We start from the raw sequence: 18084 nt of genomic DNA, 5'->3' as shown, positions 1-18084 counted from the left end.
AATGGTGGACCCACAGCATCTACGCGTGGCAAGGTCTATGTGTTATCTATTGATTTATGCAGCCCAGGCAATCGTTTTAATCTCACACCATTGATTTCAATGTTGTTGAACACAAGTGAAATTTTATAAGGTTTAGCGACACACTATTCCTGGAGTCTCCGATAACCCTGTAGGAATATTTGTAGATGCCATTCTGTCATATGCTGCTAGTGAATTCATGAAGGTACTTGAAGTTTTACATGTCCCAATGCACTGCCCGACACAAGTTCGAAAGTCCTATTGCAATTCGTCAATGTTAAAGGGCAGCAGCGACTAACATGCGAGCAGAGACATGGCCACAAGGCCAGGTGCTTCCTGTCTGTTCAGCAAACAGGAAAACGCGCAGCGAGTGTTCTGAGGCTGCGCAGACAGTGAGCTGCTTCGGGATGACACAAAGGATAACTCAATACCAATTGTTCAGCTTCTCAGGAATCATTTCTTCCTGTAGGGAACAAATATGTTTGTGGGCTTCCCTTCTCTCAACGCAGCTCTGTGAAGACATTCACTCAAATTACTGTCAAGTTGATCATGAAAATAAAATTACATTTGTCCAGCAGATAAGAAATATTTCTGAGCCGCATCGTCCCGCCGAACTCTGTCACTCTAAACTGGGCGGAGGCAGCAAAATCGCTCATAGATGGAATGGTGGCCTCGACAGTATGTTCAAAAAGTAATTAAGTTCAAATAGAGAATAACAGTCTTTGAACAGAAGCATTTCATCCAAGATTTCCGTACGGAGGTGCTACAGATAAGTAGACATGCATAAATTGGGCTCTCTGTCCTTCGAGAATATTGTTCTCCAAATAGAGACAGTAAAAACTTCGGAAGTTGTTCTTAGAACAAATAGGAAAAGGCTGATTTTCACTCGGACAAAGATTTATTTTTATTCCAGGTGTTACAGATTTGAACTTCTTGCTTGAGTTGCTGCTGGAGTGAAGTCTATTCACTTTTCCCTTGTGAAGATGTTAAAATCAGGTTGTGAATACATGCTGTATTCGGACTCCACTGGATTCTTGAACTGCCGATCAGACTGGACTTGTCACTGATAGATTTCTTGAGGAAAGTGAATGGATCTGACATGCAATTGATGCATTTTCTCCACATCGCACCAATCCATTTCCCCTGGATTTAACCTGAAAATTTTAACCCTTATCCTGTCCACGGCCTTCAACTGTTTCTCGGAAATGGTTCGTTGAAGTAAGCGGTAAAACAGTGCAAAAACAATATACATAATCCAGTGCAGGCCGAATATGATTTGCAAACATTTTCCATATGCATTTCCTTCACTCGCCTGTGTCTCTGCTGTAAGATATGATGATTCGATGATCCGATGCTGGGTTGGTGACTCGTTTCCTTTTCAAAAATGTAGGCCTCATTAGCTGCACAGGACAAGGAGGTGGATATAACTGTCACTGGTATCTTTTATCAAACGGCAATTGACATTTCACACATCAATTCGGAGCATCAATTAGTCAGACGGGAGGAAACATTATTTTCTGAACACAGCTTTCTCAAAGAATTCATTCCTGGAGCGTTTGGTATTTCTGAAAGTGTTGGAAGGACAGCCCAGTACCGATGGACAAAACTCGGTGAACATTCAAGTCTGATCGCAGTAACCGACAGTCGGGACGATGCTGCGCTCCTTCCTGACTCTAATTACATTGCAGCTTCTCAACTGTGAGTTATTATTGATTGAAAGTATCCCGATGTCTATTGAGAATTCACTAATATAAAATTTTAACAACTATATAGATACATTGAGCTTTCGTAATAAAAATATTGGTGACCTATGTAAGGGAAAGTTGATTATTTGAATAATAATTGCCATCTGGAGGTAATGGGATATTAATGTACATCAATTTAACAATGAGAGGAGGCGAGTTCAGTGTCTGAAAAGCTGGAGGATGAAGAAGTGCTCAGCACATTGAAAACCTGCTTGCTTCTGCGTTTGAAGTATTGTAACGCACAAAGGAGCCAAGAACAGGCAGGTGGGGTTAGACTGAATTGATTTTATTCCACCCGGCACAGTCCCTTTGGACCGAGGGGCCTAACACCTTTGCCGAGTATTGCTCCGAGTCCACGAGTATCCAACGAAAAGTGTATTTAATCGCCGTCTGCCTTACATTCGTGAGCAGATTAAATTAATTGGAGTTGAGAATCAAAATGCACTGTCAAATCTAAATCTGGAAAATTATATATTTTTTCCAGCAGTGTTTTGAATTCCCCGCTCCACTGAGGAAGACGGCTCTGATATATTCAAATTCGTCCTTCGTTGTTATGAAGTGCGCATTGAAATTGGAAATTTAAGTTGCAGAAGTTTCAGTTGGTGAATAATTTAGATCCCCAGTTTGTTTTTTTTAACTTATTTCCTTCCAAATATATTTAGAATATAGAACATCTGATTAAAGCATGTTTTAATTTCTCGGCCGGGACTTACGGCAACCTGAGATTTAAATACAAAATTGAATGGAAATGCCGCGCTTGCGCATGGACAACATCTTACTGTAAAACCTCTATTCGGACCACTTGATTTGTGTTGGTACAAATTAGAGCAGTCGCTGTTAGAATCTGCTGAAAAGGAGTTTGAGTGGAAGCCAACTCACTGCGTTTAAAAATGCAGGAATTTTGGCGAGGACCGTCCAGACATATTTCTCTTGATATTTCTCAGTATATTTTCCGTCTGAACCCCGTGTAGAGAGAAAACAAACAAATCATTTAAAATAGCTGCCTCCGCCTCAGAGTGTTGGGCTCGGTCTGTGAATAATGCATTTCAACACATTGACTTGAATCGCAATTAATAATGTCATTTATTAATTTCATTAATATGAAGAAAAAACTTATCTTATGTTGATGTAATTTGCTAAATATGCGTGATTTGCTTTGTGAGGTTTGCTGCTCAATTGCCTCATATCTCCCACCGGAATTTTACCAGAATGTGTTAAATTAATATTTTTATGCAGATTTTTTCAGGTTCCAATTATTTTTCATTCTCAAAACTATTCCACGCTTTCATTTTCTCTCTGTCTCATGCCGTTTTCTGTGGCAGATCGAGACCTGTTCTTTCATCTCCTTCCACAGACCCACTAGTTTTGTTGAGATTTAAGTCGTTGACTTGGTTCAGTCTCCCTTGGTTCCCAACGTGCCTCTTCTGTTATATTTATTCTTCCCAATGTCACTGCAAATGCTGTTTTACTGATAGGAAAACGCCCCATTACTGTTATCAAACACTTCACGCAGTAAAGAACATACAGTCCGCGAAATAAATTTTTAAAAATACTGATTGGACTTTGCAGTTGCTTATAAGAACATGCTTTGTAAAAGAAAGAAGAACACATTCTACATTGTTTTACCATTAATCCTGTGCTCAAGAGACTCACCTCATTAAACATTGATTTTTTTTGTTGCTACTGAATCGCTAGTTGGGGTTTTATGAAGTGAATGTTGAAATGGTTTACTTAACTTGTAGAATCTTATCATAATACATTTTGCGCAAAGTTACATCTTCAGTTAATTAGTCTTCAGAAACATCAGCAAATGAATAAGAAACTTAGATTTACCACGGAATCCAACTCAGATACGGCAGGTAGGATTAAATATTCTACTGGGTCTGCTGGACAGACGGAATTGAAATTCTAGTTAAACAGCGCAGTCTGGGTGTAGACCGTCGCCACAGGTGGAAGAGCATACATTGCAGAATGGAATCTAAGTCAATGAACTGCTTGTGGAATAACAGTAAAAGTTATAATTACTGCCGATGGAATGCGTGCACACATTTGGGATTGATGCTTCTCAGTGGAAGAGCTGAATGCTCGTCGTGTGGTACAGTGAGCTGCCTTTTGTTAAACAGATTATTTTGAGTTGGAGAAGTGGACACGGCTGTAAATAGTGAAAAGTTAAATATGAAATCGAGGTGGGACCAACATTGCTTAAACCGGTTTATTGAGCAATATACTTGATATCAGTGGCACGAGTGAAATAATAGGGAAGTGAAAAATCCGACTTCTTCCGCGAATTTGCTGCATGGGTATTTCTGATTCCTCTTGGGGACAATGAACTTCAGAAATCACAACAAAGCTTTCTAACCAAACATTAACATCAGTATTCTGTACCAGTCACTGGATATTTGTCAACCTCTTCCCAGATACTCTCAATATCCATTAAGCTCTCTGTTGCATTTAATGAGATGTGAAAACCTGTTACTGATTCTAGATTGTAGAGATGTGAAAACCTGTTACTGATTCTAGATTGCAGGGAAGCAAAAGCTGTAGAGAAGGAGTATACTGTGGAGGGATTGTCTACAGAGTCTCTGTGGGTGGAAGTTTGGAGTGGGAAGGGGTCGATCACTTTGCTGGGAGTTTTCTATAGGCCGCCCAATTGTAACTGGGAGGTGGAGGAGCAGATAGGGAAACAGATCCTGGAGGGTTGTAATAATAGCAGAGTTGTTGTGATGGGAAACTTTAATTTCCCAAACATAGATTGGAATATCCCTAGGGTAAGGGGATTGGATGGGGAGGAGTCCGTTAGGTGTGTTCAGGAGGGTTTCCTGACACAGCATGTGGACAAGCCGACAAGAGGAGAGGTTTTACTTGATCTGATACTGACCAATGAACCTGGAGAGGTGTCAGATCTCTCAGTGGGAGAGCATCTTGGGGATAGCGATCATAACTCTATCTCCTTTATGCTTGCATTCGAAAAAGAGAGTATCAGGCAAGCTAGGAAAGCATTTATATGGAGTAAGGGGAAATATGAAGGCAGAAGGCAGCAAATTAGAGGAGTAAATTGGAAGGAGGTATTCTTGGGGAAATGTACTGAAGAGAGGTGGCAGTTTTTCAAGGAATGTCTGTCTCGAGTTCTACAGGACAACGTTCCGAGCAGACAGGGAGGAATTGGTAGGTTAAAGGAACCGTGGTGCACGAAAGCTGTGCGGGACCTAGTCGAGAAGAAAAGGAAAGCGTACAAAAGGTTCCGAGAGCTTGGCGAAGCTAGGGATCTAGATGAGTATACGGCTTGTAGGAAGGGACTAAAGAAGGAAATTAGGAGAGCCAGAAGGGGTCACGAGAAGGCCTTGGCAGGTAGGATTAAGGAAAACCCTCAGGCGATCTATAAATATGTGAAGAGTAAAAGGATGAGATGTGAAGGAATAGGGCCTATAAAAGGTGAAGGCGGGAAAGTCTGTACAGAACCAGTAGAAATGGCAGAGGTGCTTAATGAGTATCTTCCCTCGGTCTTCACAGAGGAGAAGGACCTGGGTGGATGTACTGCGGGCTCAGTTCTGGTCGCCTCATTACAGGAAGGATGTGGAAAAGATTGAAAGGGTGCAGAGGAGATTTACAAGGATGTTGCCTGGATTGAGTGGCATGCCTTATGAGGGTAGGCTGAGGAAGCTCGGTTTTTTCTCCTTGGAGAGACGTAGGATGAGAGGAGACCTAACAGAGGTATATAAGATGTTGAGAGGCATAGATCGGGTGGACTCTCAGAGGCTTTTTCCCAGGGTGGAAATGGCTGCTATGAGAGGACACAGGTTTAAGGTGCTGGGGGGTAGGTCCAGGGGAAATTTTAGGGGGAAGTTTTTCACACAGAGGGTGGTGGGCGAGTGGAATCGGCTGTCGTCGGTGGTGGTGGAGGCAAATTCAATAGGGTTTTTTAAGAGACTCCTGGATGAGTACATGGGACTTAATAGGATGGAGGGTTATATGTAGGCCTCAAATGTAGCGATATGTTCGGCACAACTTGTGGGGCTGAAGGGCCTGTTTTGTGCTGCAGTTTTTCTATTTTTCTATGTTTCTATTGGCGAATTCCACCGTTTCCTTGTAAAATGTTTTGAACGATTTTGTACAGTTAGCTTCAGCCTCCAGACCTCAGAAATATATCACCTTCTCTCGCAAAGATTGGACACGTGCCTGCTTATATTCTAAATGCGATTTCTGCTCTTCAGGCAAGAGTTAATTTGGTATGGCCATACGTTTGGAAATTCTGGTTCCACCAGCGACTCATAATCTGTCTTTTGTGCTGTGAGCTAAATGGTACCAGAGTTTAACGGTGGTTTTCAACGACAAATACAATGTTATGTAATTAATTCCACACGTAAAGCTGATATTTATTTGTTATGTGTTAGGTCCCATAGTTTAACAGGTCGATCGACTCAGTCATGAGGAGATATATTTGTTTCCTGACTGTTTTGTACCAATGGCGTTTTATGATCTTAAATGGGCCTACATTTTACAGTACCAAACTTTCCATGTCTCTGTATCTCTTTCAAACAAAGTTAACATCCCACATTCTGACACGGCTTTTGCACTCTTATTATTATACTATTTTTTGTGAGGGCAGTGTCGCTGACAATGCAGCATTTGTTGCCTGTCCCCAGATGTATTCAGGAATATGTCTCTGAGCCTTTTTTTCCCTGACTGGCTGCAGTATATGATACACTGATGCAAGCATAGTGGCGTTACGGATTGAGCTCACAAGAGAATGAAGCAACCCCAATATAGTCCCAACTCAGCATAGTGTCCGACTTAGAAGGGAATGCGAAATTCAAGGTACCGCTGTATTTCTGTCCTTGTGCTTTTAGGTGGTAGAGATCGCGGTTTTGGAATGAACTGTGGAATGGGTTTTGGTCATTTGCTGCTGTGTATCATCCACAAGGTACACAGATGTTTCAGGTGATGGCTGGCATGTCCAGAAAATCAGGCGGCTTGTATGGTGGCCAGCAACTTCTACTTTATTGCTTGTTAATGTCATTAGTGACCTGATGCAGGAGGAAAGGGGGAACAGGCTCAAGGTGAGAGGGGGAAAGTTTGAGATGTGTGAGGGAAGTTCTTCACAGAGAGTAGTGGGTGCCTGGGACGTGCTGCCAGAGGAGGTGGTGGAAGTAGGCATATTCGCAACATTTAAGAGGCATCTGGATGGGTACATGAACAGGGAGGAAATACAAAGATATGGACGGAGTGAGGGCAGCAGGTTTTTTTTTTAGTTCGATCATCCTAATCGACATGAAGGACCGAAGTACCTGTGCTGTACTTTTCTTTGTTCTTTGATCTTGAAATGGGTCAAAGATTCAGTGGGAGAATTACTGAAAGCTGAAAAGTGGAGTTAGACACGGATAGAAAGATGAAATGGATGAAGAGGGTCTAGAGATTCTAGTTGGACCATCGAGAGTTTGAAAAATTTGAGTAAATATTGAAATGTTTTCCCACAATTCTGGCAACGAGGAGCAAATAAGTGAAAGGTGTTCGATATTGTCTATTGATAGTGAAGAGTTAAGAAGGATGACTGAGTATTGTCTGCATTGGAAATAAATGACGCACTCTCCGTATTGTGGACGGCAGTGCAGAGATATTCGAGTAACTTTATCATTGTTACTCTGTGTATCAAGTCATACATTTCATCAACCCAACTGGAGACAAGAATCTCTGTCCTGTTGATTCTATTATGTAAACTGGGGACTCAAATGGATTGGGAGATCTGACTGACACAAAATCTCCCAGTTTGGGAATACGGTAACACGTGGTTAAAAGAATTTTAAAAAGATGGAATGAGACCAGGATATTCATAGGCCATAATATCACGGGTGTGGTAATTTGAATAAAACTTTTTAACATCAAGTCCTTGCAAATCATATCATGAAGAAATAACACAGATCCTCGGTGTTGACATTGTGATGTATGGTTTTGACAGTTTCATTCATCTAGTGTTGCAGCGAAGATTAATTTTCAAAATTTCATTTCAGGCAGACCAGGGAACAGTAACGCTGACCGATCAGGTAATCGCCCTCCAAGTTCATATCTGACATTTTACTGCACTAATCCATCCAACTGAATGTTAAATCCTGAGACAATTTCAGTGTCTTTGTGTTCAATGTTTCCATTCTGGGTCTGCCTGTCAGTTGTGAAGGAAAATGGTCTTGCAATGTTTTTCTCAAAATCTTTAATTGCTGCACCCCGATTCAGTACGACATTAAATTAGGTCCCTGAGGAGCAGGGTGAGAAGCAACGCGGCCCCGCTACCGTTTCGAGATAATTTTTCACTTCCCGAGTTACCAGCCAGCGCTGACATGCAGCGCAATTGCTATTGCCCCTCCCCCCACCGACATATTAGGGTTCCGCCGAAAACCCGCCGCATCTTTCCGCCCCTGGAAGGGCTGGAGACTACCTGACTGTCTAATTCAGCTCGGTGCAGCAGGGCGGCCCTGTTTCGACAGTGATGGCAATATCGAATCGATACTAGGATTGACATTTCACGATGTTAGTCCAGGCAGTATGATAGACCGTGGAACATGACAGTCCTGACTGGCACTGATTCAATCAATTATGCGCCTATCGACACTCCCGCCTGATGCAGCAGAATGATGCTTCAAACATCCAACTGATTCACGGATTGTTCCCACTGTCTATTTATATTCCCGCTTCCACTGCAATCTCGAATATTATGTCAAGGTTTGTTGAGGTTCTGGACACACTCGATGTTTCAAATTATTCCGATCTGACCTGCCGTATCAGCCGGCCAATAACTGTTGGTTTATTTCTGTATTTTACAGAGGCGGTGAAGCTGAGACTGGTGAATGGGCAGAGTCGGTGCGCTGGGAGAGTGGAGATTCACTACAAGGGACAGTGGGGGACCGTGTCTGATGATTACTGGGACCAGCCGGACGCCGGTGTTGTGTGTGGGGAGCTGGGCTGCGGGACCGCGCTCTCTGCACCGGGCGGGGCTCACTTTGGGGAAGGATCCGGACCCATTGTGACGTCATATGTTTGGTGCAAAGGGAGCGAGACCGCTCTGCGGGACTGTGACACTGGGACATGGGGTCACTATGACGCTCCGCACTCCAACGATGCCGGCGTGATTTGCTCAGGTAAAAAAAAATCTGTCCATCATCTACAGCCTGCTCTCCGGGAAGGGGCGGATAAAGTTTTCTGAGACAGTCCACAGTCGTAAAGAGAGTGGTGAATAATTTCAATATTCTGAAAATAGAAGTGTTCTTACATTAACACCAGGATTTAAGTTTATAATAAAGTAACAGCAATGAGAGTGATTAACAATGACCACAACCGTGCACAGGCCAGCTGTGTCCTTGAGCTGAGCGCTTGCTGTTAGCTCTGTTCAGGAGAGGAGTTGTTCGCTCCTGGTTCCTCACTGATCAGTTCCGATCACCATTCAACAAATAATGAAGCATTCCAGGACCATGCAGAGCAAATCCTGTCCAACAATCGGGCTTCTGCTGAGCAATCGTTTATATTCATCTGTCCGCAGCGTTTGGGTTATTCTGCTGTTTTAACTTAACTCCAAATCGCTCCATTCTTAATGCCTATTTTTTGCATCAGTGTCCAGAAATTGTCCCCTCAGATGAAAATGTGGTCCGAACCCCAGAGAAAGGGTCGGAGGCATCCCGATCCCCCAACCCTTCGAGATCTCCAGCACCACCCCTCTCCCAGTGCCTCAACCGACACAACCACACGCCTGGAGACATAGACGGACCTCTCAGCAACTACGTGGGGGAGGGGGGTGGGTGGGGAAGACCTGCGGGGCGAGAGGGTGAGGGGGTGGTTGAGGGAAGCCCAGGCATGCGAATATGTCCCGATCTTGCCTGTGCAGAGTCCAAAAGTCGGGCATGCTTTGATCGGCTGGCTGTGCACGTAATTATACTTATGGGGAGTCCGGATCATGCAGCACTCCGTCGCTGAATTAAATCTGGGTGTCTTGGTCCATGTGTTTGACATTTACTGACTATTGATTGCGGAGGCCATAGAGCGCTTATCCAATCACTGCGGCTACTTTCAGAGCAGCAATCACTGGTCAAACTGAACGTGTTCCAAGAGCGGAGTGAGGATGCGAAGGGTCTGGAGGAGATTCATGCGTGCTGGAAACTTCCCTCTATTCTTCCTTCGCCACAAATTCTGCCACAGCTACTGAATTGTTCCAACATTTTCTGATTTTGTGTGAGAGGGGACTGTCTGGATATCTCCTGCCTCCCCAGGCGTTTTAATAGCTGTCAAGTAAAGCCTCTTCCTCAAATGTTTGATACTATTTGGGAACTTACCTCCCTCTCACACCCCGAATCTGATGAATACCAACTGTTCCTATATGATTTCCCCTCGTGTTATTTTTTTCGGACGAGTTTACCTTTAGAGTCTGTCAGGGAGAGAAATCAGAAATGTTATTGGGAGAGTCTTCCAATGAATAAATTGTGCTGGATCTATTTCTTCAGTAGGTTGTATTTCAAACAAATATGCGGCAGTCGATACTTTCTCCAGAATAAAGTGAAGGAAGATGAGTTGTTTTAACATTTACAGCTGCTGCAGCTTCAGGCAGATTTCACACAGTGTAAACTGACAGAAGGAGATGTTGTCCAGACTCAGGAACCAGGAGCCTGCGACACTCTCACTGGACTATTTTCCAGAACAGGAGATCCTTTCAAGGGTGCACTTCCCTGAATTGTCGATTCCATTCCAGATATGGACTGAACAAAGTTACTGAAACTTGAAGCAGAAACTCTTCCCTTTCCTATTCTAACCGTCGAAATAGAAATGCTAAATTTCCTGAGGATTTTTGATTACGTTTTGCATCTGGCCTTTACATTTCAGTGACCTGTGTTAATATACCCTCAATAAAGCTCGAGTGTAGTTTGCTAATCACCATTTAGACATTCTGGGATCCATCGTTTCATTTCTGGTTGAAGTCCTTTCAGAACGTTCATTCTCAACACGTTTCAGCGCCAAAAGAAAAAAAAATCAAGATGATCATTTTGGTTTCTATCAGTTAGAAAATCCCTGGGCAAATTAAACCAAATGTCCTTCCATTCCTGCCCGCCTGCTGCGCAGGGGATAGTTCCCATTATCAGGCGGTAGGGGCAGTTATACCCAGATATTTCGAGATAAGCCAGCAGTCGGTTGGCGAACAGTGTTCCAGATGAATCGCTGTAAGATGATCACGGCTCTTGAAGTGAATGATAGTGGACACATATTGAACTTGAGGAAAAAGCTTTAATTATTAAATTCCTACAATGCAGAAGGAGACCATTCAGCCCATCGAGTCTCACCGACAGGGCATCCAACATCGGCCATACTAAATGTACTTACCTCGCTAGTCCCCCTAACCTGCACATCTTTGGACCCTAAGGGCCAGCTAAGGTGAGCCAGTTTCAGAATCAATCATGACAGAATCTCATTAAGCAGATTTGAATACTTTTATTAATAATTAGTATGAGTCTGATTCGTTGTTGCTCAGCACAGTGGTTTCGCAGACTAATATCTGGAGCTTTCCCATGCTCCGGCAGATTGAGATCCATAACAATACAACCTCGGGCACAGAGTTGGGCGGCACGGTGGCACAATGATTAGCAACGCTGCCTCTCAGCGCCAGGGACCCGGGTTTGATTCCGGTCTTGGATCACTGTTTGTGTGGAGTTTGCACATTCTCCCCGTGTCTGCGTGGGTTTCCTCCGGATGCTCTGGTTTCCTTCCACAGTCCAAAGATATGCAGGTGTGGTGAATTAGCCAAGCTAATTTGCCCCTTATTGTCGGGGGGACTAGCCAGGGTAAATGCATGGGCTATGGGGATGGGGCCTGGGTGGGATTGTGGTTGGTGCGGACTCGATGGGCTGAACACCTCCTTCTGCACTGTATGATTCTTTCAGTGTACCCCGGATTGGGACTGGAATGACGCGAGAGTTGTCTGTGCTGAGCTTCAGTGTGGAGTCGCCTTTTTGGGGAGGGCGCTGGACTTATATGGAGCAATAGATGTGACTGTAAAGACAGCGAGACCGGCCTGACGGACTGCCCCCTTGTTCCAGTAAATCGGTCCCAGTACACCCACAGGAACGATGTCAATGTGATCTGTTCCAGTGAGTGCAGACTTACCATACATGAAAACTCCCGTATTAATATTTCAGCCAACCAATAACTGGCAATGTTATTTCTCTCTGACATGAACATTTCTGAACAGACCGATATGTTCCACTGCCATTTGTTGTAGTTCTGGAATAACATTTCAAAGTACTCGAAATTTATTTGTAAATTAGAAACGTCTACGATTTTACTGATCTTCTGAAATTAGCAGATAATTATTGCTGATTTAGTGCCTAGGCCAGACATCGATTTCTCTTAAACATTTCATATCGCATTCCCTTTGGAGCTATTAAGTATTCATGTTCTGCCTCCCAAGCCATGAATGACACAGATGTATTGTCACTGGGCGAGTAATCCAGAGACCCAGGGCCAGATCTGGGGACCTGGCTTCGAATCACACCAAGGCAGATGGTGAAATCTGAATTCAATAAAGGAACAGGAATTAAAAGTCTGCGAAACCGTTGGCCATTGCCGTGAAAACCAACCTGGTTCAAAAATGTCAGTTAGGGAATAAAATCTTTGATCCTTACATGGTCTGGCATGCAAGTATCTGGATGCATAGCAATGTGGTTGACTCTCAAGTGGCCATTATATTACACGGAAGGATGTTTAGGGATGGATAAAAAATGCTGGCCCAGTCAGCGGCACCGACCTCTCTTAAATGGATACAGAATAAATGAACATAATCATATTTCAATCATCCTGCAGAGTTCAGAGTAACAGCGTTGCAAATGCACCTTTTACAAACGGCCACGAACAGTTCAAGTGGAAAAATTGTAGAGATGAATATGTTTTCAAAACATGGAGAATGTGCCAATAATCCGCACATTCACTGGAATGATGCGATATCTTTTTTTCGAATCACATGTATTTTCTAAATTATCCATTCCGAGATTCTGTCTAATATTTGAAGAGCGTTCAATATTTTCAGCTCAACTGTGTTGCTCTCGAATGTTGTCCAGATAATATCGTTTATAACACGGCATCATAATACAATGCTTATCCAGCTTGTGCACTTTTAATCAACACTGCAGCTTCGCCAAATAATGTCGATTCTTCCAATCTCCCATCAGTTTTTTTTCAGGATGAACTGCCCGCTTTGCGTTGAAGCGCCTTCCTAAAAGTGTCATGTATCACGTTAATTCGTTTTTACGTAATCATTTGTCACTTTTGGGCAATGGATGCAGATATGGATGTAATCCTTTTCATCGTTTACAAAAAAAACAATTTATTTTGACTGCAGTGAACAAATTAATTGGGTCCGTGTTTTTTTTTAACATCTGAAATAGGAAGCCGTGAACTCCGATTGGTTGGTGGAAAGGACAGGTGCTCTGGCCGGGTGGAAGTGCTGCGTGGAGATCACTGGGGGACGCTCTGCGATGTTTACTTTAGATTCGAAGACGCCAGTGTGATCTGTGAGCATCTTCAGTGTGGAGCGGTAGAGAAAATCCCGAGAGGAGCAGCCTTTGGGAAGGGAAATGGCCCAATGTGGAAGGAGAACTACAGATGCCACGGGAGTGAGTCCCGGTTGTGGGATTGTCCGGTTTCATCCGTGGAAGAGTTTAACTGCTCACATGAAAATGATGCCAGTGTCATCTGCTCGGGTGAGTCCTCTCAATGCAGACACTCACAGAACAACAGAACTAGGGTGTTGTAAGGAAAAAGGCCATTCGGCCCGCGAGTCTGTGCAGACTTGTTGGCATTGTACCTCAGCCAGTCACAATCCACGCACATCCCCACAGACCTGTATTATTTTTCTCTTCACATAATTGTTCAATTCTCTGAAAAGTATTGATTGTCCTTCACTCACTATACACTGTGCAATTCGTTTCAAACCTAACCACTTGCTGCAGCTGACTGCAGTTCGGTCACGATTGGCATTTTGTGAATGATCTTAAATCTGACCCGCTCCCTTCCCATGACTTTCCGGCTCTCTATACTCCCACCAATGAGAACAGTTTCTCCCATCAAGACTTTTTTTTTTTACCCCAGAACCCTCGAGAGTTTGAAGTCGCCGTCAAATCTGGAGGTTAAAAAATGCTCACCGAATTCCATTAAGTTACTGAGGAGATGGTTCCCCGTGTCCAGACTAGTATGATCCCTTTCTCAGCATCACATCAGACACGATATTGGTCCTGATATAAGCCTATTTATGACACTAATAAATATAGTTCTAACTTATCACAGTGTTATTTGCGGGTGCTGTGTGTGTGCAAACTCGCTGTTGTGATTCTTACATTTCAGAAGTAACTGTAATTCGCAGTGTTCATTGATGACTGTTCAAGGCTTTGGGACATCCTGCGGCTGTGAAAAACTTCGTGGAAAATAAGCGCTGTCTCCCTTCCCACCAGGATGATTCAATTCCGATTTCCCGACATCAGATGACGCTGCCATTTCTCTGTGCATACCACCAGCGCGGCATTTGAAATTTTTAATCCTACTCATCACACCACTGTCAATGTCTTTGACATATCTCACGTACAGCAGGTCTGGGCGGCACGGTAGCACAGTGGTTAGCACTGCTGCTTCACGGCTCCAGGGTCCCGGGTTCGATTCCCGGCTCGGGTCACTGTCTGTGTGGAGTTTGCACATTCTCCTCGTGTCTGCGTGGGTTTCCTCCGGGTGCTCCGGTTTCCTCCCACAGTCCAAAGATGTGCGGGTTAGGTTGATTGGCCAGGTTAAAAAAATTGCCCCTTAGAGTCCTGGGATGTGTAGGTTAGAGGGATTAGTGGGTAAAATATGTGGGGGTAGGGCCTGGGTGGGATTGTGGTCGGTGCAGACTCGATGGGCCGAATGGCCTCCTTCTGCACTGTAGGGTTTCTATGATTCTATGATTAGATTCCCCTAAGGAAACCACATAGTTTCCCATCCACCAGAAAGGAATTGAGATGTGTATATAACTTTTAAGCCCGAAATATTATTTCCTGACGAAAGGTCAATTTCATACTCGAGTTGCCCTTTCACTTCATAGACGCTAACTTAGCAGTGAAGCCTCTAACTTGGCCTTTCAGTGTGTTTTTTTTGAAAACCATGTATGCAACAGCACCCTTCCTACCATTATTAACTTTCTCCTTTCCTTTTCTCCGAATATAAAACACCAGCAATGTTTTTAAATATATTTCCCTTAAAAGATCTCCACTGGGTGTTCTTAATAGTTAACATCTTTAAAAATGATTTTTGTGTGTCAAATTATCATTTCGAACAAATAATCCCACAGCCAGAATAACCTCTGTCCCTGTTTTATTGGCTTGCAACAGATCCCAGCAGGCCCAGATCAGACTTTCACAGAAGCGTTGCCCATATTGCAGGAAATGAATGTCCAACCACTTGCACCATCTCCTCAGCTGGATAATCATCCATTCTATCCTTTTCAAATCACTCACTAACACGTGTTGATGGGATTATTGAGGATGTTTCTACATTAGCAAGGACTTTAGCAAGGCCTTTTACAAGGTAGCACATGGTAGGTTGTTGCATGAGGTTAAATCTCACGGGTTCCAGGGTGAGGTAGCTAAATGGATACACAAACTGGAGACCTGTGACCAGCGGTGTAAGAAGTCTCACAACACCAGGTTAAAGTCCAACAGGTTAAACCTGTTGGACTTTAACCTGGTGTTGTGAGACTTCTTACTGTGCTTACCCCAGTCCACCGCCGGCATCTCCACATCATGACCAGCGGTATGCCTCAGGGATCGGTGCTGGTTCCACTGTTATTTGTAATTTATATTGATGATTTGGATGGGAATATAGGAGGCATGGTTAGTAACTTTGCAGATCACACCACGATTGATGGCATAGTCGATAGTGAAGAAGATTATCTCGCATTGCAACGGGATTTTCATCAATTGGGCCAGCGGGCTGACAAATGGCAGATGGAGTTTCATTTAAATAAATGTGAGGTGATGCATGTTGGTAGATTGAATCAGAGCAGGACCTACTCAGTTAATGGTAGGGCGTTGGGGAAAGTTACAGAACAAATAAATCTAGGGGTACAGGTTCAAATCTCCTTGACAGTGGAGTCACAGGTGGACAGAGTGGGGAAGAAGGCATTCAGCAAACATGGTTTCATTGGTCAAAACATTGAATACAGGAGCAGGGATGTCTTTTTCAAGTTGCACAAGACATTGGTAAGGTCACACTTAGAATACTGTGTACAGTTCTGGTCACCCTATTATAGGAAGGATATTAGTAAACTAGAACGTTTGCAGAAGAGATTTACTAGAATGCTACCGGGACTTGATGGTTTGAGTTATAAGGAGAAGCCGGATAGACTGGGCTTTTTTTTCACACAGGTGGTGAGTGTCTGGAACAAGCTGCCAGAGGAAATATTAGAGGCGGGTACAATTTTGTCTTTTAAAATGCGTTTAGACAGTTACATGGGTAAGATGGGTATAAAGGGATACGGGCCAAATGCGGGCAATTGTGACTAGCTAAGGGGTTTTAAAAAACCGCGTGGCTTGGACAAGATGGGCCGAAGGGCCTGTTTCCATGATGTAAACCTCGATGATTCTTTGACTCTATTTGTCCGCCCACATGCCAGCCCATCCCTGCGTTCCGCAAGTATATATTATCTCTCTGTTAATCAACTTATTTGCTTTGGACACAGAGCAGGAGTGCTGGTTGTTCAGCTTCCCGCCTGACAGTGCGAAACAGTCTCTCAATGACATGCTTCAACTTTTCACAAACGGAGCTGTCCTGGTGAAATTAATTTGAGTTAATTTGCTGCACTGTAACCACTGTTGTCCATGCCTTTCTTCGCCCAGATGAAAACTGGTCACTGAGATTGATGAATGGGGGAAGTCGGTGTGATGGGCGAGTGGAGATTTATTACAACCACAGCTGGGGCAGAGTGCAGGACAGCCTCTGGGATCTGAATGACGGGAACGTGGCCTGCAGACAGCTGGGCTGCGGCGAAGCCGAAGCCGCCTATAACAGTTCAAAGTACGGAGAGGGTGAAGGGTCTGTGTGGGTGAATGATGTCCGTTGTGAAGGAAACGAATCGCATCTCCAGACGTGCAGTAAATTCACATTGAACCCGAATCGCAGTGACGGCATCGGCGTAGGGGTTCTGTGCTCAGGTGAATAAACAGGTCACTTTTCCAGAAACATAAAGGGAAAAATGTAATCTTGGTCAACTGAGGAATATACTTTACTTCTTCCTCGGGAACACGCAGCTGAGATATTTCACACTGGTGCTTGGATGCAGGATCGGACGTCACGAGAAGAAGAAAACTTCAAATATGATTTGAAATATTCTGACGCATTTAACAACTTGACAAATCTATGGGCAATTTCCGACAGTAAATTGTGACCAATACAAATAACGATAGTATCGGCAACGGGGCCTAATTTACGGATCGCAGGGGTGGGTTTCAACAATACAACGAAAGAAGAAAGGGGAGATATTTAAGGAGGAAATTCCAATCTTGTATCCCTGTCGCCACCGGCATGACCTTTAAATAAGGTGTAGAAAGGCTTGCTGCAAAAAAGTGTCAGGTGTGAAGGAAATCCAAACCCTTAAATGGATGCGCTGGTTATCATGAACGCTTGGGGGAGTTGGGCTGGCTCTGGTGGAGCGCGATCAAGGGTGGAGAGCAGAGATGTCTTTGAACATGACCATGATATTTTGAAGCTAATATGTATTGACTGAAGACAGTCCAATGTAGATCAAAGCGCCAGGGCTGGTGGTGGTGTCGGGGGGGCGAGGGTGGGAGTGAGTGCGGGTTTGTGCGTGCGGTTGGCGTTGCTGCTGAGTTGGAATGTACGCGTTTATTTTTAGAAAAGTTTTGATTGCATTCACGTGTTTTTGATGAGACGGTCATCGGAACATTTTCGAAATCGGAAATATTGAGTAAACAAGGGACCACTGGAGATTTTAGCAGCAAATTGGCTGAGTTCACAGGAAAGGTCACCGTTTGACCTTTCGCTCTCCAAAGACGCTGTCAGCTGATATATATTTGCAATGTTTAGAGATTTGTTCTGACATAAATGTGTGAAATACTGAGATATCTGAGGAAGTAGGCACAGCAAACAAAAAGCATGCAGCGAAAAACAAAGTATAAAGTCTGCTTAAAACATTGGAAGTGTAATAACAATTAGCACAATTACACAATTTATGTTGAAGTAAAACATGCGGCAGTGAATGGGTCAGTTGCAATCCCAAAATCGCCGGGCGGATGTTCAGAATATCCGAAATATTTGT

The 18084-nt window shown here is 43.7% G+C and overlaps 1 protein-coding gene across 2 annotated transcripts in view; it reads left to right on the top strand.

The window, feature by feature from the left end:
• The first annotated feature begins 1470 nt into the window (after positions 1 to 1470).
• The window catches only part of LOC144485259 (scavenger receptor cysteine-rich domain-containing protein DMBT1-like), a 33163-nt gene continuing 16549 nt past the window's right edge, over positions 1471 to 18084 (top strand). Inside the window, exons 1-5 of one of the 2 annotated variants that reach the window (XM_078203475.1) lie at positions 1471 to 1716; positions 7769 to 7801; positions 8576 to 8890; positions 13172 to 13486; positions 16646 to 16960. In XM_078203475.1, the coding sequence (XP_078059601.1) occupies positions 1671 to 1716; positions 7769 to 7801; positions 8576 to 8890; positions 13172 to 13486; positions 16646 to 16960 (1024 nt within the window). In that variant the 5' untranslated portion in view covers positions 1471 to 1670. The remainder of the gene's footprint in view (positions 1717 to 7768; positions 7802 to 8575; positions 8891 to 13171; positions 13487 to 16645; positions 16961 to 18084) is intronic. The other variant, XM_078203476.1, reaches the window with a different exon arrangement.

The sequence above is a fragment of the Mustelus asterias genome, unplaced genomic scaffold (genome assembly GCF_964213995.1).
Source record: "Mustelus asterias unplaced genomic scaffold, sMusAst1.hap1.1 HAP1_SCAFFOLD_178, whole genome shotgun sequence".
Taxonomy (NCBI): Eukaryota; Metazoa; Chordata; class Chondrichthyes; order Carcharhiniformes; family Triakidae; genus Mustelus; species Mustelus asterias.
This window is presented reverse-complemented; position numbering and strand designations above follow the sequence as displayed.